Source organism: Aythya fuligula, chromosome 2 (assembly GCF_009819795.1).
Source record: "Aythya fuligula isolate bAytFul2 chromosome 2, bAytFul2.pri, whole genome shotgun sequence".
Lineage (NCBI taxonomy): Eukaryota > Metazoa > Chordata > Aves > Anseriformes > Anatidae > Aythya > Aythya fuligula.
In genome coordinates, this window is record NC_045560.1 from 59,666,133 (window position 1) to 59,690,245 (window position 24,113).

Below are 24,113 nucleotides of genomic sequence, written 5' to 3' on the forward strand. Positions count from 1 at the left end.
GATATACTGGCTTGGAATTTAAAACAAACAAACAAAAAATTATCATTAGAGCCACACCAATTCTACTCAAAGCAGGAGCACATTTTATCAAATTGCCTTTCAAATATTTAAAAATGTAGTCTTTGCAGGTCTGCTTTCTACTGAAAAAGTGGCAAAGAGCAGTGGCATTTCAGAGCAAACTGGAAAACCCAAAGACACTAGATAGTAGTAAACAACTCTCCTGTTGGAGTCCTGCCCTTCCAGCAGAGCAAAATTTCATGGAAAAACTAAAACATCCAGATTCTTGTCATTTTCTTTCTGTCTCTAAGTAGTATTATTTCTGGCTGCTCAACAATGCCAAATGTATTGTAACTGTACCTTCAAGAGATACAGGTTACATGGAGCAGAAAGAATGTCATTTTTATGAGATATTTTAGCACTCAGGCTTCGACAATTTGAAAGGCAACTTGAAAGGCACTTTAAAGATTTGGGAGTTTTAATCTCTTCACTGAAGGGACTTTTTCTTCCATTTCTCCTCTTTCAGCATGTATATTGTCAACTCTCACCTTTGCTTAGAAAGGACTTTTTCTAGGTCTGTAGAAGATCATGCACTTTGAAGCATTAACAGGGTTTTGAACAGACTGAAGAGGTCATTTTGCACTCTAGAGCTCAACTATACTAAATAACCCTCCAGAACTGACATACCTAGCAACAACTGGTAATGCACCCCTCTCTCTCTTTAAATATATAAGCACACCCATACACATACTGACACACAAATGAAGAAGTAACAGAAGCGGAAAAGCTCACTTTCTCTCCTCTCCCTATCTTCTTCTCCCTTAGATGTGATATTAAATGTATTCTGATACTTAGGACTAATTAACTAAAACTATGATGATATCTCTAAGAAACCTTATTTCGGTGGGATGCAGATTATCTCTTTTTATATTTGTTTCCTCACTTTTATCTCAAAGATGATCTCCTCTCCTGTTTTGATTACCTTTGAACTGTTAAATTTTTTTTGGTCTTGTCTTTTTTCTTTTTACTATATATAATACAGCAATACGGTATTTTACTGATTTACTTATTTCACTATATATGCATATATGTATAGTGATGACCATTTTAATTTGGCTTTATCTATCAAACAAAATCAAACATTTGTAATATTCTGCTGTCTAACTCCCCACTCAAAACAAGGGTTTTAATGTGTTGAATGTGTGAAGAGAATTCAAAAACAAACAACAACAACAAACTGCTTGTTAAATCCTCATTACAGCAGAAAGATCCAGCCTCTATTTTGCATGTTGCTCCTTAAGTGATATTCTCTCTAACTTTGATGGTAAGGGTTAACCCTATACAGAAGCCACTGACGTTTGCTTTGTAAATTCAAAAACTTACATCAGTATATTTTACAGAGAAGAATTCAGTCCATATAAAACTGGATGGACAGATTTACAGCAGACCTTTACACAAAATGGATAGCTGCTTCAGAATAGTCAAAAATACTTCTCAATTGCTGTTAAAAACACTTTTAAGGTGTAAAATAGTTGTATTGCTTACACTACCCATTTCAGTCTTCCCAGACTACAACGCACATAGATTGCATAGCCTAAGACTTTGCAGACAGACATCACCAGATGCAGATCTAAACAGTTTTCAGATGGAACCTGGTCATGTCATCTTTATAACTATGAAGTAGCCTAGCATATGACAGCTGGACATGCTACAGCTACCTTTTTGCTCTAGGTGGTGTTTCAAAGGTTAAAGAAATGCAACATAATCTGCCATACCAAGCAAGAACTAAAAAAGACACCTCTGGAGAGTATGCGGTATTGCACATACATTATATATATCCATACAGTCAGTAAGCAATTTTTCTCAGATCCATTACTTGGGATAGCACTATGCCTACTCACAAATACTGCTTCTTTGCACTGCAGTGCCAAGCAATAGCGACATTCAAAGGCAGCAGCTTTCTGAATGTTGCTGTGTAGCTGCTTTGTAGCAGTAACCTTTTTGGTATTTAGAAACACAGCAGTAAAGATATCCGAAGTGGTATGCAGATAGCAAAGGCATGGCTAGGCACCTATTGAAAACAATGTGACTACAGTCATCTAACCTGGACCAACATAATGATATTATAGAACAACAAAGAAAGTGATTGTAATTACCTCACTATAATTCAATAACTATCTTGCCTTGTAACTTACCTGAAGTCTGCAGTAGCTGCAAATGATTCCAGCTCTGTAATAGAGAAGACACAAAGAAAGCCTTCTCCACTTCGGAAGTAGTTGTCTCTAATTGCAGCATAGTCCTCCTGCCCTGCTGTGTCTAATATATCAATTTGGACTTCTTCTCCATCCAGAACCACCTTTTTCCTGTAGCTGTCTGCTTTGGTGGGCTCATAATCTTCTACAAACTAGAAACACAATTTTTACTACATAAAAAAAAAAAAATCATGCCTGTACAAAGCAAATGTTTCTATTTGCCTATAAGAATAAAACACACATCTTACAATGTTACAGTAACAAATAAATAAGCTTATGTATTTAGGCTACATGAAGTGCTCACACTATTCAACACAGATGTAACTTTTTTTTATTTATTCAGACATTACAAGGAAATTTTAGAGGTAACTGCAAAACTATGTGTCTGTTTCTGGTTAACCAGAACATCTGGCTTCATTTCATTATGCTATCAAGCAGTCCTGACTTTAAATATATTTAGTATCAATTTTTAATGGACACTGAAGGCATAACTTATACTTCTTAAACAAAAAGAATGATTTTCACTGACAAAAAAGCAGGGACACAAGAAACAGATTTTTTTTCTTCTCCAACATCAGCGGGGAAAAAAAAAAGAAAAATTGGTCATCATTTCAGGCATCAAGCTACTCACCAAACTGAAGAAGCTTTGAGCTATAATATTTACATAAGTTTTAATAGGTCTAGTAAATAAGAAAACATACCGTAAAGGAGCAAGTTCCAAAAATGCCATCAATTTGCTTAAAAGTCAATTTATACCTTTACAGGTGTCTCTAAGAGGTCAAATCTGAAATCTCAAAGAATAATAGAATGGTTGGGTTGGAAGGGACCCTTAAGGATTATCCAGTTCCAACCCCCTGCCACGGGCATGGACACCTCCCACCAGACCAGGTTGCCCAAAGCCCCATCCAGCCTGGCCCTGAACACTTCCAGGGAGGGGGCATCCATGGCTTCTCTGGGCAACCTGTGCCAGCACAAAGATATTTTTATTTTTGCTCAGTTCGATAGCTGGCTTTCATACCACGTCATATACATTTAGACCATTTCAGAAAATAACTGTACCAATTAAATGCTTAAATAACACTGTGTAGCAGACATTCCATGAGATAATTTCTAGCACACATTCTTACCTCATCATACATAAACTGTAGTGTTAAAGCAGATTTTCCTACACCACCACTTCCCACCATGATGACTTTGTGCAAAGCCAATGAATTCTGCCCTTTAGGCTTATTTGCTGCCATCTTTGGATTGTGGAAAATTTGCAGGTATAAAATGAAAAAACCTAGAAGAAAAAAATACATCTTCATTTGTTTTCTTTTCTCCCTCCCATATACACTGCTTAAAATTGATCCATTTCAAATCCCTGCATAGTTAAGGGCTTAAATTTCAGTTCTGTTCCTCAAAAAAGCAGTGAGCTTTTTTACTGTGGAAAACATCTCACAAATTATAACAAATCCATCTTTTTTTTTTTTTTTTTTTTTTTTGTGGCATGAGCGAAGAAAGCATTCACCATTTGGAATGGGCACAGGTGGGTTCACAGCATCCAACAGCAATTAGGGAAAATGATTTACATTTTGGTACGTAATGTTTTCTTTTAGAGACATGGTACTTGTTGCGAACTCTTGTTAGTTTACTAAGCAAGAACTGAAGAAGTAAACCACATTGAGTCAACATCACACAAGAAAACATGAGATATGACAGCTGCAAGGGAAAGAAAACAGACGTTTGAAGGAATTTCCAGCTTAAGCAGAAGGCACCAAGACACAACAGCAAGGGTTGGTTAGTGTACTTTTTTTTTCCAGAGAAAATCAGGCACATGTGTCATTTAAATCCTAAAATGAATCAGCTTCAGCAAGTCAATCTGAAAATCAAAAGAACAATCTGGTTAAGGCAGAGTGGAACGACTCAGCTTGCCTTTGTAGACTAAAAACACAGTTACCCACTGTGCTTGGAATAGTTGTCCTAGTCCCACAGCTACTTGCTCAAACACAAATCTCTGCACCTCAGTAAAACCAAAGGGCTCTGTGACAGGTCATTCACATACACTGTAATGTGTGCGTGCACGTGTACAAAAATAACAATCCCATTAGCCTTAAAAAAAAATAAAATAAATCAGTTTTAGCAGAGCTCCAACTATTATCATCCTACATCATCATTTAATTCGCTGCTTATCCCAACAATATTACTACTGTATTTCTGTTTAATGGAAGACAGAACTTTTTGTCTTAAAACAGGGGAAACTCACTGCACAGATTCGTAAGAATGCTTAAATTTTCTCCAGGATCTCCCTCCTCCATATATTAAGGTCAAAACTAGCTCTGATATCCAAAACGCACAATGACTTCTCCATTACAGAGGGTATAAACACAAGAGACATCTACAGCAGCAACTAAGAACCAAACATAACCTGGATTTTGCCGATCAGAAAGCTCTGAAAGAAGACAGTCACATGACAACATCATCTGGTTTTATACTACCAGATAACAACACAGCATAGGAACAAGATACCATTACCTCATTACCTTTAGCCATCATGATCATCTGACAATCTCACGCTAAAATTACATCCTCCTGCATAATGAATCACCACTGTGTGCAGTTTAAACAACAGGAACATCAAGCATGACAGTTCTTTAAAAACTTGTATCAAAGTCCCTAGCTCAGGACGTGCACTATGATTTGTTAGCAGTGAGGCAGTTATCTGTAAATGCATGCTGACTGAAGCTTTGTTAGAGACTAACCCAATCCTTCCTGGAATTAAAACTCAAAAAAAAAAAAAAAAAAAAAAACAAACTTAGAAAAGGAAGAAGAAACCTACATGAGAAACTCTCTGGATCACATCAATAACACTACCCATTACGCTGTCAAAGAATCCTGAAAATGCAATTGAATATTAAGTGGCTTAAATTGTTTCTCCCAGAAAGGTTATCTAAGTGAAACGAGCATGAGTAAGCTGCCGTACTAATTACAGACATATAGCAGAGAAATAACTAACATTACGTTATAAAGTCTTTTAAGGAGGAGACAGACCAAGTAGCAGAGAACAAAACACATTTTGGTTTTGGCCATTATGGCTTTAAAAGAACCATAGCTTTATTTTTACTTAAGAGGGAGTACGAGAACATGAAAATATCTCTTAGCTGTGTGTACACTTTCAACCTGCTACACCACATTTTGAACTACTCCACGTTGTTTTGCTTTGCACTTGTCTCTTAGGAGAATAAATGTATACTGAAAGTCACACTTACTAGGTTTTTAATATGTATTTCAGACAAGTACTATGAAGTAGCATTCCTCCGAATTCCAGTTATCAACTGAGAACAGCTCAGTTTGACAAGTTTAGATTACAATGCATACTCTCAGAAGCACAGATACCAGAGCACCAGGATACACAGATAGGGTCTGTATTAATCTTACTAAGCAAGGAAATAGCATTCTTCTACAAGAACCCCAATACTGCAGCAAATTCAAACGAATTCAGCAGGATCTCTGTCAGGTGTGTTTCTGCAAAGTCAATACTACAATTTGTGAAAATGTTCAGATACGTAAGAGTCACGTTTCACTGTAATATTTGTTGTAAATTAACCTACAGTCCCTAGGTAGATTGAGCAATGGGAATATTCCCCTCCTACCAGAAGCTTCAATTGAACTGGGAGGATCCCAGGGTAGGTAAGAGAAGCTGCCACTTTTTGAACTTTGTGCAACAGTTGACAAAAAACTCGGAAAGCATAACACTGATGTCCAAACAGAAAGACCTTTATAAACACTCAAGTTAATGAAGATGCTCCTTTTAACTGAATACTCTTTTAACCAGGAAGAATCTCTGGCAGACAATCATTTTCAGAAGCCTTGATAACATCTCTTCAAAGAAGCATAAGAGATTGAGTCAAAGAAAAACTCAGAATTAAAACAAAAAAAAAACCCTGACCCAACCGGTCAGAGCAGTATCCTGAGTCATCAAGTCATCAATAACCATCAGTGAACAACATTCCAGTAAGATACTGAAGACAGCGAAACTTCGTGCTACCACATACTCCAAATCTTAACGATAAGCTTGCCATAAATATTCTGTCCCATTGTGCAGCGGGAGGAGGTTCAGCACGGTCAGTTGATTTCAAGTTCTTCATAATCCAATAAAGATACAAGATGAGCAAACTCATGCCTGCTGAACAGTAGACATGAAGCTAGCAGACAGAAACAAGCTACACACCAAGCAGGAATGGTCTGATTCTGTGCAAACGGTATTCAATCCAGAGAGACTGCTTCAGAAGAGGTACTCCACCTGAGAGAAGACAGACTTTGAAAGTGGTAGATTTTAAGTTACTGCCACATACTTCTACCTATTTCAGTCTGCTTTTAAAAGCAAAGTGGAGCATAGAATCCAATTTTAACAGTAAAGAACCTAAGATCTTTCATACAAGGTATATTTCTCTATCCCTAATTCATGTAGCCTGACTTATTTTCATAAGCGTTCATTAAAAAAGTATAAATTTGGGTCATACCTCATTTTTTAATTGTCCTACTTAATAATTATGATGAAATTAACAGAGACTGGGGAAGGAATCCTCTTTTGCATAGCTCAAAAAAAAAAAAAAGAACACTTTCATGTTTTGTTTAAAGTGCTTTTTTATTTTCATTTTTGTCCAATCTTGAAGTTGCAAAACTGTTGTGAGGCCAGAAGATAAGCACAGGCCCCTCCTGCAGCAGAACCCCATGTTATTGTACAGCAGAGAAAGGTTCACACAGAACCAAGCAGGGTGTTGTCAGTAGCTGTATAATGCATTCGTACAGGTCAGCTTTTTACCACACCCATTGGTAATCCCCACCCCAGCAATAATGCTGATGACATACACGAGAGTATTTTTAAACAGTCCTTTGTGTAGCCTAACAAGTTGGAAGGGAAGTGAAAGCTTAACTGGCTCAACAACGTACTTCCATACCTTTACTCAGAAGGGCCAGAGCGCTGTCTAACCACCATGCTGTGGATCACTCCTCACCTCTGCTGCTGATAAACTCCTAGGAAACTGCCCTTTCCAACATGCTTGAGCAAATAAGGGCACAAATGATTGACTCTCGGTGGCTGCTCAGCCAAAGTAAGCAGTTCTCTGTGCTCCTACAGCTGTTCATTACCTGCTTGCAGATAGCCACCCCCACAGTTCTGTGCTCCATCTGATGGCAGGCTTCCAGTTGGAGCCAGGATCACTTTTTGTGGAGCCAGGTAAGGCAGCGATCAGATTAAATCAAGAGAACTGCAGGAGAAGCAACTATAGTTCACATTAGCATCAGTCACAGCAACTTGTCCAACAGCACAGAAATCTAGACGAGGGGAAGAAGACCAGGTAGGAAAATAACTTAAGATCATTCTGTGTAGCAAAAGATACTTGTGACTCAAGGTATAAAATTGCTGCCTCTCTTGAGCGACTGGTATGTACATCTGGTAATGCTGACCTTTCCAGAGGTCCACACCTTGCATGGTACATCCTCTGTGCAAGAAACACTGTGGTAGCTCTAGTCCCCAGTGGATTCAAACACGATAGTCAGCTCTACTCACCTGCGGAACAAGCTGGAGAGCGCTCCTGTAGTGGGACTTGGACAAGGAAACTAGAGATGCTTGCATCACATTAACCCTTGCATAAAGTCTTGAAGCAGACTGGTTATCCAGAGCCACAAGAGCAGGTAGGATGATCAGGTAACAGGACAAAAAGAGGTTTTCATCTCTAGGGACAATGTTTTCTGGCCAGGTATCTTTTAAAGTATGTGATTGGGGGGGGGGGCGGGAAAAAAAAAAGAAAAAAAGAGTAGGAATCTTTGATCTCCCTACTACAAATATTTATTTTGCCCTCCTATCTACTTCTTCAGCCAAATAAGCTGAGACCTAAAAATAAATTTATGGGTGAAAAATAAAATATATGCTTTTTATCCCCTTACTCATCTTGCTCATTCAGAAGACTCCTCTTAGATTATCCCAATTTCTCAGATGCTCTTTGGAAATGACTTCTTACAGAATAACCTGCTCCAAAACATTTAATTGAAGCAGGCTTCCTTACAGCTCTGTGCCAATTGTCCTCTACATCCCTCCTCAGTATCATAGTCCTGATGTTCGTACTCATGTTAAAAGGGAGAAAAAACATGGCCAACAGAGTAGCTGCACACCAACCCAAGCAGGACAATGCATGCCCAGCTCACATTGCTTTCTTTCCTATAGAGAGAACACTGACACAGATTTTTTCCTATTTAGCCAGCATCAGATATTCAGGCAACTTACAGGAACAATCAAATTCAATGCACCCAGCCCTGTCAAAATGTACCTAAAACCAGCCAACAGGCCACAAATTAAGGAAGAACAGAGCGTATGATCAGACAGACTCATTTTAAAAAGAATTTGACTAAAAGGGGTCAAGAAGCTACTCTGTCCATTTTGATCCCCTCGAGTCTCATAAATGCAATGTCAATGAGAGCAGAGCAGGGAAGGAGAAGCATTACACTGCAAAGTCGCATCATTACAGGCAAGAATTCAGCTGGCATCTTCTGCAGTGCTATACATAAAGCTGAATGCAGGCTTTGTGAAAATGCAGTTGTCCTTAACAGGCGAACTTTGATTTGCTGCAGGCATTTGTTTGAAGGGGACTAGTTAAACATAGCTTTGTGTTTAAAGATAATCGGTACAGTTAGTATAGTAGATTCTAGTTAATAAGAGATAGTGGTGCCTTTCTTCAATTATAAAACAGTTTCTTTTATTAGTATTTGTATAGCCTTCTTAAAACTATGACATCAAAACTGAATTCCTAGTCTTTTGTTTCTATTCTCTTCCTTAATGGAAGATTGCATCAAGATTTGCAAGACTATAATATTAACCTCATTACCCACTCATTTTTATGATGACCAACTTTTTTCCCTGAGGACTGTTTCATATGGAGAACATCAATTACAACTGGTAGCTCATACATCACAGCACCTGTTTTTACTCTTTTTTTATTCAGTGAGCTAGAATTTGATACATTTGGAGGAACAGAAGTGATTTCACTGAAACGCGAGTTATGGGTACAATACTAAGAACTACAAATAGCGTGCTTTGACCAGAATACATCCAGAAAGGCAAAATATTCTACCGATTGCTTACTGAACAATTAAAGGAAATTTAATAATGGAAACCCATGACCTTCTGAACAAATAACTCATTTTATTCATTAAGCAAATACCTGCAGTATTACGTACTTTATGATTAATATAAACTATCAACTCCAGAAACACAAGCTAAAACTTTCTATTTCATTCTGAAGTGAAAATTTATAGTAATTGCTTGACAGTAACCCCATGTTAAGTGAGTTTGAACATTCGCTGAAGTTTCTCAACTTCTGCAAAGCAACTCGTAACTCTGTTGTCTCATGTAGTCTACAGGTTGCCAAAGTTCAGCATTCTGAGGAAAAAGCACGGAAGCAAGAATAAATAAAAAAACACAACAGGGCCAATGCATTTCCTGTCCCCAGAAATCACCAAGCAATATAACCTTATTTCTACCTTATTGGTTACTAAAAGATCACCGTTTCACCCAGCTACTTCATTTTTAGTAGCTTCAGTTCAGTTAACAATCGCAAAATCGTGTTCGAGAATGTATGGTTTGAAAATTATCAGTGCAGAACAGCGTACTAGATTCAGAGTATCTGGAAGACAACTCATGGATGACTCAGATATTCCTGCAACAAAAATGTTCCTGGAAATGTAAGAAGGCAACTCCAGGCAGGCTGAGCCTAACTAGTCATCCCTCCCAACAGCTGGTTGCAATTACACTATTCAAACCAGATCAGCAGAAACACCCCATGACCCAGGAACAGACAGGATACATGAGGACATAGGACAGGATACACGATGCCAGCTGCTTTAAGAACTGTAGAGTAAGGAAGCTTTTGAGGTTAGATCAGCATTACTTTAATAAGTGACATTCCATGTCTCAAGCTTGACTCGTGTTTTTACTGCAGTTTAAACATGCAACATCTGTCAAGCTCAGCATGAAGTAACATCAGTGTTGTGTTAAGGTAGAACAAATATTTTAAATATTAAATAATCACTATAAACTCTAAGTAGTAACCTAAAGAAAGATGAAATTGAACCCCAATTTTACATCAAACCTATCTTGGAAATAACTAGTATCATTATACAAAGAAACAGGCCTTCAGAAACACTTTCCTCTAAGTCCTTTCCTTTCTCCTGCATATAACCCTTTGACATAAACCTGCGTAACTGGGAATTAGGATTCAGTTTCCCATGACTTTAACAGGCAGTCAAACCACATTCAAAGTTTGGTAGGAACTCCTCTTTCCAAAGCTTTCTAATGCATACTATAAAAGGCATTTGTCTCTCCCACACCCACAAAACAAATTTACTAAGGTGGATACACAGCTACTAAAGAGAGTAAAGAACAAAAAGTGACTTAAGTTCAATCTCTCAGCAGCAACAAATCTCCTCAGGCAAGAGACCTGTACTTCCCAGCTTCTGGAGATGGGTACTTTGAACTGTCACAGTATCCAGGCACGGAAACGAGAAGAGTCGACCAGTGAACTCCTCCAGTAACTGAGGCCCCATCCTTCCTAAAAATTACACTGCACCACTATAAAGAACAGCAGGTCCCTTCATGCCAGCAGCACTGTGCTCTTAAGACATCACTGCAAGAACTGAGAGTGGCCAAGAAGCCACTAAACGGGACCCAAGCTCCCAGCTGTCCTGCAGTCTTTCTGAGGCTCCACCGGGCCTCAGTGCCAGCTTCTGAGCACAGCCGGGAAGTAAGCCGCAGCTTTTGAAGTGAGACTGGATCTGTATTCTACAGGTTTTAAGTCACCGTTTCAGCATTTGGTTATCAAAAAGCCTCTTTGGCATCCTGCAAGTAGACTTCTGAGGAGGCGCCTCCACAAAGAAGTTTCTTGAAACCCATATGGAACAGCACAAAAAAGCCTTGAAGAACTGAACACCAGAAATATTCTGGAACAAGATCAAGGCCTTCAGATTTTAAACCTTGCAGTGTACCAAAAAGAAAGTGAGCAAGATACATCGCTGTCTACATAAAGAGCTGACAAAACACGCAACACAAACCCACCTGCGTGCCTGTGATACTGATATAAACAGAGCCTGCCAGTCTGACCAATATTGCCAAACTGTTCCCTGACTGAACATTGGACTACAGCAGCTGCAGCCTATACACAATGCAAGCGTTACAAGGTCGCTCAGCCATAATTTAGTACCTGCTGAAGATTCCTCACCTTTTGCAAATTATGTGATGGTTGCCATGGAACATCTGGAAGCCTTCTAGGTACCTGCCATAGCTCACCTGGACTGATCCAGAGATCAGTGTGAAAAGAAACAGGGTCAAGCCCAGAAGCTGGGTTAAAACCAAGAGCAAGCTTGTTTTTATAGTTCAAATGACCGAAGTTACATTGTGAAGTAATTTTGTTAAAATACACATTTACACCACAGTCTAGTTTGTTACCTGGCTGGTACCCCATCTAAGTCTATCGTAATCACTGAGAGAACCCGAGCTTTCTGACACTGACAGCACTGAAGTGCTGCTTTAACACAAAGTGTAAATGCCCTGTCTTCTCTTAGAATTCAAACCTACACATTTAGGCACTTAACCCAGAATATTAACAGAAGGTTCTCATTCCGTATAGCTTTATATAGCATGAGGAGAGAATTAACAGTAACAGCAGTCATGACAGAAGACTGAACAGCCATCTCACTAGCCTGTGAAATTCATCGATGCTAGAGGCTTGCAGAGAGGTTCATCTAGGAAAGATTCAGAGGCAAAAAAGAAAAACAGGTATTCCACCAGATTTTCTAGTATAAGCAACACTAAGGAAGAAGGAAAGACTAAAACTGAAGACGATGACATATGCAGACAAAGCTTGCATACCAAATACCCATAATCAAGTATCATGACAAAAGTCAATTTACTGTCATGGGAGATGTCATGTAGAATATCTGCTAATATTTAATTTTATTCATCATTTGATGGAGAAAAAAAATCACCTTTTTCCCTTTCAGATAAATGTCAGCAACAAGGCATAGACCACAAGGATGAATTTTCCTAGCACAGAACCAACAACTTGGTGGTTAATAATAAGTTAGTGCTATTCGACTAAGGACCAAGGGAAACACTTCAAGGACATGGTTAAACTAGTGTCACCTAAGACATACTAGCCAGAGACATTTTCACCCTGCATTTCAAGGGCAAGAAAGCATCTCAGGAAGCTACAATTTTTTGACTAGAATAAGTCAGGCATCATTCACACTTGCACAGAGCTACCGCTTTTCAGCTGTTCTGGAAAGCAGCAAAAATGGAGTTCCCTAGAAGGCAGTATGCCAGAACTTGCAGCAAGAGCCTCAGCATTTCACTTTTAAAAGCAGTTCAAGAGCTCTGCTTTCAGAAAGTTGCTCACAGCATATTCAGTGTCATAAAACCAGCTTTTTTTCCCCCCTTGGTCAACCATATTTCAAAAGAAAACTCAACTACATCAACGTGCCCTTTTTGCCCCTTTACACTTCCATTTCAACATCCATTAAACATATTTAAGGAAGATTAAAATGCAAGCATTCTGAGTTGGCTTGACAAAGTAAGGTATTTAAACAAAGAATGAAGAAGGCTTCCGAAAGATGTACTTGAAACACATGTATTTGCCAGAACATGTCCATAAATCAAGATTTTCTCTAACACAAGAATCACTTTTACTGTTAACAACACCATACTCTTTCCTCAGATAGAAATTCAGAATGTCAGATGTGCATTTCTGAGAAAAAGCAAATATCAATCGAGTCATTTTTAAGGCCAGAAAGGATTACTTAAGATCCCCGCTTACTCAGACTGAAACTCCAGCCAAATAGTTTCGCTGGTCTATAGGCAGAAAAGTTAACTTGCTACACAGAAATCTAGAAAACAATGGTATCTGCAAAGCAAAAACAAGTTCCTTCTAGGCTCATGGCAGGCTGCATCAACACTCTCAGGCTGATCTATAGAAGGGATGCCATCAGTGTTTGCATGTTGCATGCACCTCGCTGCGCAGTGAGACTAGTCCTGATGTTAATAGCTCAGGGAATTTCTCCTGCTCCAAACAACTTACTTTGCCTCATTAGCCATTCATATATTATTATGGTAAAAGAATCACATGGACACCCTTAAATCCTTTAAGGTATTAGTACAGAAAGAATGAACACAGAAGCCTTGTTTGAATAACACTCCTATGAAATTCTTGACATAGAAAAAGTTTAAGCTTTCAAATAAAGCATTTGAGGCAGATACCGCCTTCTTCTGTGTGACCAGTGCCCAGCTGGACAAAGTTTCAACAAAAGCAGAGTCAGAATACCAACTTATCCTAACAAGTAATCCCCACTCTTTTTCTTAATTGGCTTTTGGCAATGACAGATGCAGGAATAAGTGATTCAGCAGGTACAAGCACATATACATCAAAGGCCGCAGCACAAGTGGTGCAAGCACACAGGACCAAACACAGATTATTAGCAAGAGACATCACGAAGCAGGTACCACTAAATTCTCCGTCTCCTCTTCACAAATACAGGCAAGCGTTCTCCCTCTCCACAGGCAGACTGCATCAATGCACCAGCCAACTGGAACCTAACAAAATAGGAGTGTGTTGGATTTTGCATTTCAAAAAAAAAAAAAAAATCCTTTTATTCCGCTGAGGAATCATCCAGCTGTAGCAAACAAATTTCATTAGTGAAATCTGACTTGACAAAGTAAGTTACTTAATCATTGTATGACTTTACCATCTGTTGTACCACCCCATTGCAAATGTGTAAGTACTCTTTTGTAGTAGTACTGTAAGAGCATAACTTTTGCAGCCATATATGTTCCAGTAAGTCCCCCCCTCCTGTTTACATTCTGTACAGTGTAAATTGCTCTGCCTAAAATCCTAATAATTTTTCTGTTTTATTCATGGCAAAAGGATTTCATATGCATGACTCCGTGAATGAGACTGGTTTGCAAATACACGAGGACTTGTAATTAACCTTTTGAGAAGGTGATTCAAATGCACAAGTGGTTGTAGACCTGACATTGCATATTAATACGACACTCATGAAGCTGAAATACAATTAAGTCTGATCCCTCCCAATCTTGGACACAGTTTATTCTTAAACTATTATATTTATCATTTGAGAATTTGGCAGTCAGTGTGGTAGACCTAAAAGACCCAATCAGCAATTAATTGCCTTTTAGTTCAATGTATACTTGCCAGTCATGTGATAATGGTAGAGTTTAATGGCTATTTCACGTACTATGGACATAAAACAGACAGTTGATAGAAATGGATGGCATTTGGTTCATTAACTTAGCATGAAGTTTTTAACGTTCAGGTTAATTCATCACTTTCCACATTAAGTCCCCATGCAAAGCGGTTTTGATTTTGTCCTGCTTAAAATACTGATATTTTTTTTCTGCTGTAGGGCAGAAGACATTTCCAAGTTAAATGTTCTGAAAATGTAAAGTAACTTCAAAAATTGTTTTTTGTTCTCACTTGAATTCCTACAGCTCTTACTGTGCACATAATTCAAAACACTGCAGAACTGTTAAATGACTTAAAAGAATAAAATTTTCTAAGTTTTAACATAACAATCTCTAAAAAAGCGTTCTTTCTATTACAGAAATGCACATGAAAATCACAGATTGATCTCTGAATGCAGAAGCAAACATGATGTGCATTCCAGAGTTCCTGGGTAACCAGGTAAAGCAGATATCAAAAACATAACTAGTTTTGCAATCACACACCAAATTCAAGAAATCTTAGAACAAGCAACGGTAAGGATGGTACACATCACTAGATGGGTCTCAAGCGTCTCTCTTCCTGTGGTCAGCCACACGACACAACAACGACAATGGCATTCTAGCAGCGCTCACTAACCACAGCCAGTTTATAGTAAAGGTCAGTCCCTCCAGGGAAGAACTGTCTAGGGCAAAATCTGGTATCTCTGTCAACATTTAACTGAGTTAAACCTACACGTTGCAACACTAAACACTAAGTATGAGCTGTATTCCTTTCAGCACCCATGAACATTTAAAATCCAATGAGAAGCATGTGACCTAACACCTTTTCAACATTGCACCGTGTAATATAGGATTTCCTCTGGCCTGAAAAACCTTCCCTACTGCTGACTTATGAAAACATTTTCTTTCCAGCTGATCACTTGCATGCTCTCGATTCAGCTGCAATAACTTCTAACAGTGTCAGTTCTGCAGAGTCAGAACCTAATTCTACATCCTTTTTCCCCTTAGGGATTTATTTCTTTCTCCTTAATATACATAAAGGCTGAGTCCCGCACAAATTCTCGAAGAGTTAGCTTCATTAAAACCCAGTTCGTTGTTCACAGATAATGGCCAGCAGGAAAGACCTCAGTCTGATGAGAAAGAGAAATCAAGTTTCTGAAAATCTCTCCTTCAAATTACTGACAAATCAGAGAATAACTATGCTAGCCTGACTGGGACAGTTATGAATATTTCACCACTGTATTATATTGTATTTCACTGTTCATATTTCTTTAAAAATCCTAGTATTTGGCTGCAAAACTGTTTCTTGCTTCAGTTTCTCCTCCAATAATTATTTTTTCCCCCAAATGTGTTTTTTAAAAAAAAAAAAAGTCTTTGAAAGATTACAATATTAAACTTTGTTCACCAAGCAGTTGGTGGTTTTCTTCAAATTTGCCAAACTACACGTAAGATCGCTAATACTAATTTGGTTTTGCAGTTCTTTTCAAAATACTCCAGCCTGAAGAAACTCACTTAAACTACGCACATTACACACATGGTCTCAGTCCTAACTAGTTTGCCTTGCAGAGAATAATGCTCTTCTTGGGTTATTTCATTCTTCTGTCCCATTTGACTTTGAGAGCTATTAAGAACAGCCCTTGCAAGACAGAAAAGACAACAGGGTTAAGCCTTCATGCAATCTTAACAAAAACAGATGCTTTTCTACTACAAAAGTTCAACATGTGCCAAACCAACGATTACCTAAGAAGATCAAGTTTGGCAACAGGATCCAAAAGAAAAGCCTTTAAAGAGACAGAGACAGGACAGTAAAGAAGTTTCTTTAAAATAAAATAAAAAATATAATAATAATAATAATAAAAAAAGCAGGACCCTCTAAACTTTTTGAATGATTTCAAGAAACATTGCATATCCCACTCTTCAGTAGTTGGACAAAAAGTGGCTGAGAAATACTAGCATTTTGGTAAGCAGCTGCCCTACAAAATCATTATTTAAGTGTAATTGTAACTGTAAACCCTACCAGTAAAGCTAATAACTATACGCACTCATTTAGAGTTACTGGTTGACAAGGAGCCAGTCACATGGGAATACACATACAGGCTTTCCTATAACACTTTCTGGATCAGCTCTTGAAGAACATCAATCTCATAACCCTCCTATTGTGAACACAGGAAATACCCACCAGCAATGTCTGCTATGGGATTATTACTTATTTTTTTTTAAACAAAGCACAGAAACATTAAAGATGTACCATATGTATGGGTCAAAAGCGAGTTTCTTCCCTCCTCACAGCAGTAAAAGAAGGGTAAAAAGCACAGATCACAACATAAGAGCCAAGTTATTATCAAGACAAGACTTAAACAAGAGGACTGAGGTGTGACTTGGATGAAGATTTAGAATTTAACTCCTCTAAGTCCAAAGAGCCGTGATAGCTCAAGCTCTGCTACACAACCACAACTGAAAGACCCAAGTTCTTCCCAGAAAGAACACTGCAGCTACACAAATCATTTGGATTTTTAATACTTCTGAAACAAATGCAACTGTATTTTTGAATGAATTGTTCTGAAAATGGTTCCTTGTGTTGAACTACAGTTAAAACTAAATTAGTACTGATGCAAACCAAAGTAGTAATTCAGACCAGTAGCTTTCTTAAAGCCATTATTGTTCTTTTTGTAGTCTTCAATTAACAGGGACAAAACAATCAAGTAATACCATTTTATGCATCTCAACAAGTTACAGTGCATATCTTCCTATTCTGGTACTCCAAGATGTTCCAGCCCACACTGAATTTCATGATGAAAGTTACATGTATGCCATCTTTTTTTTTCACTGCAATGCTGTTTAATAATTTTAGAGGGTGAACTTGCTTAATGAAAAGTCATTTCTGATATTTAGCCTAATGCATTTGCTCTCTAAATTCTGAACGACCATGCAGGTCTGTATAGAGGAGGAGTCCAGACTGGAGTGTTTTCTTCCTAGGTTAAGTTTTCCTATTTTATTATGTACCTTACTTCCAGTGCATATGAATGAACTAGAATCTCAGAGCCATCGTGTTTGATTAGCAGCAGGGAAAAAATAAATAAATACACAACCAAAAGATGAAGAAAAGAGGCTTCAACAATTAATACTGATATGGACCAGTGCTGCATCAGTGATTTCCCAATGTAAATTACATCAGTGGAGAAAAAAAAAAAAAGCCCCAAACCACCCTTGTATTATACATTTAAAAACAGTGATAAATCTCAGACCTTTTATACATTTACGTTTTTGAAGTTAAATTGCAATAATGACTACTGAGCTAACAGTAATAATCACACTGGTCCAGTCACTGGAGCACTGCATTAAAGTCTTCATCGAGATATTGTTAAATACAAATTTTGACCTCACAGAAACTGCTTGTTAGAGTGTACAATTTAAAGTTATTTCTTAAAAACCAAGAGTCCTGAGGGTTGGAATGAAGTTTTACTTGCATGTTACACTACAAAAGTGGAATTAATTTAGGTGGTTAAGTACATAAAAACTTTCTAATTTAGTGGTGTGGTACCAAAACAGCTCTGGCACACAGTAATTGCTTTCATTCAGTATCCAATTTTGCTTACTTTGACATCCATAGTAACAGTGACAAGTGATTAAGGATGAGCTTCTCCCACCCTTGCTTTGAGTAGAGCCTTTGGGTCCATCTAGTCAAACAGCTTCCACAGCACCACGTCAAGGTGGTGTTTTTTGGTCAAGGGTGTTTTTTGGGACCGGCACTGCATGCCTGCAGAAGTCAGTCACAATAACACTGTTTTTTGGTCTGTATAGCTTATTTCATTTTAAAGCCTGAAATAAATTCCACCGGGGAAAGTTTGGCTGGAATGAACTACTTCCACACTAACCACCCTTCCCAGGGAAGAGCAGAGCTATGCCGAGAGGACTGCACAACCCTGAAACGACAGGTTAGCCTTACTATGTGCTGCCCAATGGGCTCCGTTCAACAGGAGCACTGGCAAAGAGCAGGTGATACAATGTGTAGCTGGCTCTTACTGCTCTCAATAGAAGCTCCGTGCCTGGAAGACTTCCATGTTTACCGCACTCTGTTTAGTGTTGACGTGGGCGTTACTCATAAGCATTCTCAGACTACTGGAGAGTAGACAAGGATCAGAGTTAAAGATCAAGTCTAACAGCAGCACAGAAGGGGACAGCTAGCATTTCAGAGAGTAAAGTGAAACAGGTACCGAGGCCTGAACGCGTGGCAGATCCTTTCTACCTACCTACCAAGCACAGGTACCGAGCTCCTTTGCAAAATCACATTTTCCGTAATTTGCAGAAATGCCAGTTTGGTCATACGGTGCATTTACTCGCAATTTTTTATCGAAACCTTGTGGGCCACTGCACCAGGCATTTCCACACTGTTGCATCAGATGATGTAGTAGTAAGCTTACTGGTAAGGAGAAAAAACACAATGTGCTAAATGAACTGTACCGGTAGGAATTCAATTTATACTGTAATCGCTGAACTAAGGAGCCAATATCACAAAATAAGCATCATCAATTCTACTAAGTACCGATTGCAGAGTTACTACGCAACCAACTCCATATCTTGTTTGTGCTACCTTCTTTGCATTCCTGGCTCCTCTCCACATTACCATCATAAACTGATTACAGCACAGCTTATTTTGAATTCTCTATAGTAACTGTCGCTCATTACACTTCCTCTTTACATTGCCTAACATCTCCTACACACCTGTTTCTCCATTTTTCCCCTCTGTGCACAGCATACCAATCTGTTGCCCGAGAGGTACTAGAAATCTTGACGGACATAAAACTAATCCAAAACAAAACATTAGTAACAAAGACTAAGCCAGGCTGTATGCAAGGGCAATCAATCCTCTCTCATCAGGAAGTTGTAGTGCAGTATTACTTAGCTGAAACCACACTTCTTCCCTACTTGCTTCCACTCCTAAATCCAGCACTGCTTTCTCTTCAGATTTTTTTGCTCTTGTGCAGGGCTTCTAAGACTCAGCCATATAAGCCAAATGCTCTGATTGTTGGATTCATGGCTACCAAAGAGATCTGACAAATAGGTGTGACCACCAACAAAGCCTTGGTTGGTAGGTGCTCACTCCCACTCCCAAAAGTTGAGAAAACATAAGAAGCAAACCAAGATTTAACAACTCCCTGGGCTGTCTGCAAACCAAAACTGGAAGTTTCAGATTCTGCAGACAGTAAAACCTAGCAGTAACATTTTAGACCTACCACCCCAAGAGCTGATTTTCTTAAACACCGCATCAGGCAGACTAATAACATATAGCCATTCTTCCCTCCTTAATAATTCATACAACATTTTGCAGAACTTTCAGTGGAGTTGCGGTAATTAGACCGACTCTCTATTTTCTTGGTTCCTTACATCCATTCTTCATAAGGTAGGAAGGAGACTTAAAACAGTCGTCCCATAATTGTGCGTGTGATGTGGGTAGGCCGTAATATATTCACTAGAAAGCTGTCACTAGCATACCGAACTACCTTGTTCACTTAAAATAGATCTCAATTTAGATGCAAAGTAATTTCAATAGCTTGGAGCCATCAGAAGTTTGCTGGAAGTTGGCTGTAAGCGCTCTCCAGGGGGTGGGAAGCTCCCTGCCCAGAACACAACAGGTCCACTACATCCTATAGCACTGGCTTGGTTGGCAAAACAAACAAATCCGATCACCGAGTTACATGACTTTTCTCGTACAATTATTTCTTCTTCAATTGTGAAGCCGCGGGGAAAACAATGCTGTTGGCAATCAGCCGAAATGTTTGCCTGGACAACTTCTGACGTAACCAGACACCGTACCTACATTACTCTTTGATACCAAGGAGCGGGCTACATCAGTTTCTAAGGCGGCAACATCCTTTGCTTCAGCAGTTCTACCTTCCAAGTCAGACGCACTTGAAATTTAACGGGCAAAGGCTCATCTCAGACAGAACACTCCTGCTTCAGGGCAGCCCCTTAAAAAAAGTCACTGCAGGGGTGTCAGAGGATGGCTTAGCGCCAGTTAAGAGCAGAACTGTTCTTATGGTTGGGTGTCTGAATACAGGGGAGACTCAGGTCACTGCAAGGCCTATAACAACGCTTATTTAACAGTCTCATATTCCCCTTTAGTTGCTTTTAGCCAGCACTGCCTTATCTGCAGAGCCACATCTCTCACCATCCTGACTCCACCTTCTCCCCCAGACAACCAATTTCTATGGATTATGTATATAAAGAGAACATGCCCACAGGTAACAGATTACAACAAATGCATGGCAAGCCCACATTCTAGCTTTCTCCTCTGTGGCTAGAGACACTCTCCTTAAGGTTTAGGAAAACAAGAAAGACCTTATTTGAACAGTGCCAAAGCGCAAGCAACTCTTAGAATACTGATTTCATCCTAAAAGAGTTGTATCTTCCCCTCCTCAAATTTAGAGGAACATGGCAAAGCGAAGACTGAGATGAAGGAATTTGTATTAGTAAAGGCGCACGGTCACTATTTAATGTCACAGCATATTTAGCCCCACCATTGACTTCTCATGCAGAGTACTGAGGGCTTTTTTTGACTGTTTTGTGCAACAGCACACCTCTTTCATTTTCATGGAGGGGGATAAAAGGCAAACATCACCAACACTAGCAACCCCTGTAACTTCTGCCATTAGGTGTCGTGTAATTCCTCTGCCACCTATTAGGAACACATGCAACTTCCCAGGGTTTTGGTGTTGGGGTGCGTGCTATTAGGTCAATTAGGCTGAAAAGAAGAAACGTGATTTTTAATGAAGAATCGCTATTATTTGTGCTAATAACTACAGGAACGTCAGTACCTTCTCCAAGTCCACGCAGCTCCCCTCTTTCCCCAAAAAGCCTGAAAGTTGACCGAAAATGATGAAGAGCCGCTGCTGAGCTTGTTTTCTTCTTTTTTTCTTTTTTTTTTTTTTTCTGCAGACCTTTCCATAACCTACCCACCCACCTCACCAGCAGCCAACCGTACCGCTCCCAGCCGGGGGACCGCGAGGCTGGGCGCTGCAGCACGCAGAGGCTGAGCACTCGGGGGTCGCTTCCAGCCCACTGCCCTCCTACCAGAAGCACCCAGGGGTGCTCGGCGGCGGGCACCCAGCTGGGGCAGGGGGGCTCAGGCGGTGCCTGGCCCGTTCGCCCTACGAGGAGGGAAGGAGCCGGGGCCGGGGGCTGCTACCGGAGCCCCCCCCCTCTCGCGGCTCGCCCAGCCGCGGCAGCACCCAAGGGTGCTCCTACGCGGGGGGCCCACCGAGCCTTTTGTCCGCCATGGGGGAGGGTGGGGGTGGCCCACCGGAGCCAACCCAGCCCTCTCCCTCTCCCTCTCCCTCGATGCGCTCGCGACGCCCCCTCCCTGTCGCGACACGTTCCCGAGTCACAACAATCCCCCGGGTATCGCGACACCCCGCCCGCGTCGCGACACCCCCCGGGTGCTCCCGCCCGTCCCCGGGGTGTCTGGGAGGGGCGGGAGGCCGGGGCGGGTGTCGCGGTGGTGCCGTGCCCCGCTCCCCCTCCCGGCCCCGCTCCCGGTCCCGGTCTCCCCTCACCTGCGGCGGCGGCGGCGGCGCGGGGCGAGCTCCGGGGCCCGCGGGGCGAGCGGGCGGGGCGGGACGCGAGGGGCGGGGCTACCGGGAGCCCTGGCCACGCCCCCCGGCCGCCGGGCGGAACCCGCTTCCGGGAGGGAGGGGGGAGCCGGTTCCGCCGGGGCGCGGCCCCGTCATGGCGGCCTGAGGGGGCGGTGGGGGACAGCGGGTGGAGCCGTGCCCCTCAGCGCCGAGGGGACAGCTGGAGGGAACGCGAAGCACCGGGGGTGATAGATTATGGGGTTTCTACTAGCTGGATCGGTGCATGAAGGGCTTAGGGCTGCCAAATAAACCAGGGAGAGAGGAGGGCTTCCACATAACAATAACTCAACTAACAACAGCAACCCCTCAGTAAACTGCGTCCTCCACCATTAAATCGGTGACTGGAGTGGGAGCTTTGTGTAAACGTAGGGTGATCATATGAACATAATGTAAGTGATGCAATGTCACCTAAGCACAATACACAAAATGAGTGCTCAGCGTCTATTTTTGGTTTACAGGCTGTAGCCACTACAACGTTCACCTCACTGAATACCTGTGGCAATTGGCATTGAAGCCAGCTGACTTTTTTTTCAAAACATTGATAAAAATGAGGGGAGAATGTGATCAGGGCTACACAAACTGTCTTGACTGCATCCCCCCTCCTCGCGATTCCTTGGCAGCACCTTGTTTCCAGGTCTGGAAGCTCCAGTTTTTATCACCTCCGCTGGAAATCTTCCACCTCTACATAATGCCACCTTTGTGTGCAATCTGCCAAGCAGGTGCACTTAAAAACCTTCTTTGTTGTCCTTTGTGCTCAGCTTTCTGTGAGTTCTAACATCTTAAACATTTAGCCTGTGTTAGGCCATCTCCCTCTAGGATTTAGTTTCTTTGGCCTCGTGTTTCAGTATGAGCTAATTTTTGCATACTCCACAGAGTCGGAGAAACTGTTGGCAATAAAAGAGCAATCCAGATGCGGTTCTTTCCAATTTATTACCAGAATACGTTCATTTACGCAAAGAAATGTTGGATCCTGTTAACTGGAGAAGAAAAAAAAAAAAAAAAAAAAAAAAAAAAAAGTAAGCTGATAATACCAAATCAACACAACAGCCAAAACGAGACACAAAACATTTTTGATATTTCACCACGGGGGAAAATCTGCATGCTAGCTACACTTAGTCTTTTAATGAAAGCATAAAAATGTTGGAAGAGTGGTAGCATGACTCTGTACACATACTGACTCAGTGGGCTTCATGGAATCTTGGTCCAAATTCAGCATCTCTTCTAGTACTTATACGCTGTATTAATTTAATTCCTAATACACATTGCAGAACACTTTCTTTGGAAGAGCGGCTGAGTCATAGTTCTGGTGTCATTAATACTGTGGTCTGCAGCTGTTTAATACTTCCAAGTGTCCAGAGACACCAAGATCAGGATGTTAAATTTGCCTCCAGTGATTATTTCCCATCTTCAGAATCCACATTCAACCATGCCCCGAAATCACACAGCTTTAAAGATGCTTAATCGTGGAAAAGGCATCTCTGGTGAATGACAACATGCATGTGCACTCCTATTCTCCCTTTCTTGTTCCCTTCATCTTTTATTGTCTAGTAATTGTATCCTTTACCTCCACCTTGTGTGGAGGAAAAGGAAACCCTGTTGCTAAAATCAACCAAGTCTTTCTATTGATTTTAACAGCAGTTTGGATGATAATTAAAAAAATATCAAATACATTCTTTTGGTCACTAGTGTTAATGGTTCAGGTTGGCAGTGCACCTCTGAAACTAAGCTCTGGATTGTCCTGCTTTACTCTGATTTGGTTTGGATCGAAGAATGCCCTGGAACACACACACTGGATTTGTTTAGGATGAGACACTAAGACTAAGACGTACTGCAGGAGTGTGCTTCCACCATTAATAGACATTCTGTCCACAGGACCAGACCGGAGCTGGTCGAGTTGGACCAAAATCATCTCCTCCCCGTAATACATACAGTATGGCTGTCAGGTCCTCAATGCCAACTGTTTCTAAC

The 24,113-nt window shown here is 40.5% G+C and overlaps 1 protein-coding gene across 2 annotated transcripts in view; it reads right to left on the minus strand.

Moving 5' to 3' along the window:
* Positions 1 to 22,087, minus strand: part of RALA (RAS like proto-oncogene A) — a 28,209-nt gene extending 6,122 nt beyond the window's left edge. The window contains exons 1-3 of one of the 2 annotated variants that reach the window (XM_032181795.1): positions 22,068 to 22,087; positions 3,377 to 3,531; positions 2,193 to 2,401 (exon numbers count right to left, since the gene is read on the minus strand). In XM_032181795.1, coding sequence (XP_032037686.1) covers positions 2,193 to 2,401; positions 3,377 to 3,490 — 323 coding nt within the window. In that variant the 5' untranslated portion in view covers positions 3,491 to 3,531; positions 22,068 to 22,087. Of the gene's footprint in view, positions 1 to 2,192; positions 2,402 to 3,376; positions 3,532 to 13,776; positions 13,865 to 22,067 lie in introns of those variants that run through there. The other variant, XM_032181794.1, reaches the window with a different exon arrangement.
* Positions 22,088 to 24,113: the final 2,026 nt, after the last annotated feature.